The sequence below is a fragment of the Chinchilla lanigera genome, unplaced genomic scaffold (assembly GCF_000276665.1).
Source record: "Chinchilla lanigera isolate Chin_1 unplaced genomic scaffold, ChiLan1.0 scaffold00006, whole genome shotgun sequence".
NCBI classification, from domain to species: Eukaryota; Metazoa; Chordata; class Mammalia; order Rodentia; family Chinchillidae; genus Chinchilla; species Chinchilla lanigera.
The window spans coordinates 32,470,187-32,472,094 of NW_004955407.1; the positions used below are offsets into that span (position 1 = coordinate 32,470,187).

Consider the following 1,908-nt stretch of genomic DNA (forward strand, 5'->3'; position numbering starts at 1 on the left):
GCTAGCTCTGATGATGAGCTGCAGTAGCCTGATGATGAGCTGCAGTAGCCTGCACAGGAGAAGATAACTTCTACAGCCATCAAGTCATGCTAGCTATTTTATTTGGGGAAGAGAAAGAAAGACTCTGTCCCACCCTTAGCATGAGTGTTTGGTTTCTGATAAGCGGCCAATTTCTGAGTGAGTTTTGCTTAAGCAATAGTCAAGTCACTGATAAAATGAGCACACATCCCTTTTTTTGGGGGAAAGAAATCAAACCCTAAGTGCTCCTGAGTCTTAAAAGACCTTTAATAAAAGGAATAGGGAGGTGGAAATGGTGGTGAGTACCCACCCTAAAGCTACGGAAAGAAACTGACCTCTCTGAACCTGGCAGAAAATCATGTATTCAAAATCAAAACCATGCAATACCCAAATGTATACTAACATGTTCAAAATGAGCAAAAGGTGGAAGGTACCAAAGTGTGCATCCATGGGTGAATGGCTAGCAAAAGGATACACAATAAGAGGAATCTACTCAACCTTAAAAAGAAGGGAAATTTGGATGCAGGCTACCACATGGAAGAAAGTTACAGACATTCTGCCAAGGGAAATAAGCCAGTGACCAAAGGACAAGCAGTGCATGATTCTACTCATATGGGGCGCCCGGAGCAGAACAAATTCATGCCCGCAGAACACAGAATAGTGGTTGCCAGGAGTTGGGGCAGAGGAGTGTGGAATTGCTTAATGGCTGTAGAGTTTCTATTCTGAAAGTGAAGAGTTCTGGAAACTGTATGCACAGTAATCTGAACGTACCGTAGCCACCACTACGGGGCTGTCCTCTTAGCGATGACTAAGATGGTAAATTTTATGTTATGAATATCTGACCATGATTTTTAAAACGACGTGGATGTACAAAAAAAAAAATTAGTGAACACAGAGAGGAGCAGCTAGAGGGAGGGAAATGTGTTTTAATTTGATCTATGGAGCCAGTCATTCTTGAACGGCCCTGTCGCGGCACCGCAAAAGCACCCAGCTTTCCGCTCCCTGGAGGTCTGTCCCGGGACACCCGCGCTCACAATAACCTCTTCACGCGCTGCCAGCCGCACCTCCGCGCCGGCCGAGCCCCGGCGGCCAATGAACACACGCCTGCGGCGGGCCTCGGGCCTCGATTGGCTGCAGCCCGCCAACCGCGGTCCCCTCAGGTTCCCAAGCCGGGTTTAAAGGGGTCGGGCGCGGGCAGCTGCCCCGCCGTCCGCATCCCGCGCGCAGGTCCGCGGGGAGGGGCGCCCTGCCAACGGGCCCACCCGGGGGCGTTCCTGAAGGGCGCTCAAGGCTGCCCCCAACGCCTCCCAGATGTACTATGCGGTTTCCCAGGCGCGCGTGAACGCGGCCCCGGTGACCATGCTGCGGCCACAGCGGCCCGGAGAAGTGCAGCTCGGGGCCTCCCTGTACGAGCTGGTGGGCTACCGGCAGCCGCCTTCCTCCTCCTCCTCCTCTTCCTCCTCCTCCTCCTCCTCCACTTCCTCTTTCTCCTGCACCACGGCGCCCCTCCTCCTTCCCAAGGCTGCGCGCGAGAAGCCCGAGGCTCCCGCCGAGCCTCCCGGCACCGGCCCTGGGTCCGGCGCGCACGCGAGCGCCCGGACAGACGCCAAGGAGGAGCAGCAGCAGCAACTGCGGCGCAAGATCAACAGCCGCGAGCGGAAGCGCATGCAGGACCTGAACCTGGCCATGGACGCGCTGCGCGAGGTCATCCTGCCCTACTCGGCGGCGCACTGCCAGGGCGCGCCGGGCCGCAAGCTCTCCAAGATCGCCACGCTGCTGCTTGCCCGAAACTACATCCTGCTGTTGGGCAGCTCGCTGCAGGAGCTGCGCCGGGCGCTGGGCGAGGGCGCAGGGCCCGCCGCTCCGCGCCTGCTGCTGGCCGGCCTGCCC

The 1,908-nt window shown here is 56.9% G+C and overlaps 1 protein-coding gene across 1 annotated transcript in view; it reads left to right on the forward strand.

Annotated features, from left to right (window-relative positions):
- Positions 1-1,314: 1,314 nt before the first annotated feature.
- The window catches only part of Olig1 (oligodendrocyte transcription factor 1), an 8,858-nt gene continuing 8,264 nt past the window's right edge, over positions 1,315-1,908 (forward strand). Inside the window, exon 1 of the mRNA XM_005375675.2 lies at positions 1,315-1,907. Within this exon, the coding sequence (XP_005375732.1) occupies positions 1,330-1,907 (578 nt within the window). The 5' untranslated portion in view covers positions 1,315-1,329. The remainder of the gene's footprint in view (position 1,908) is intronic.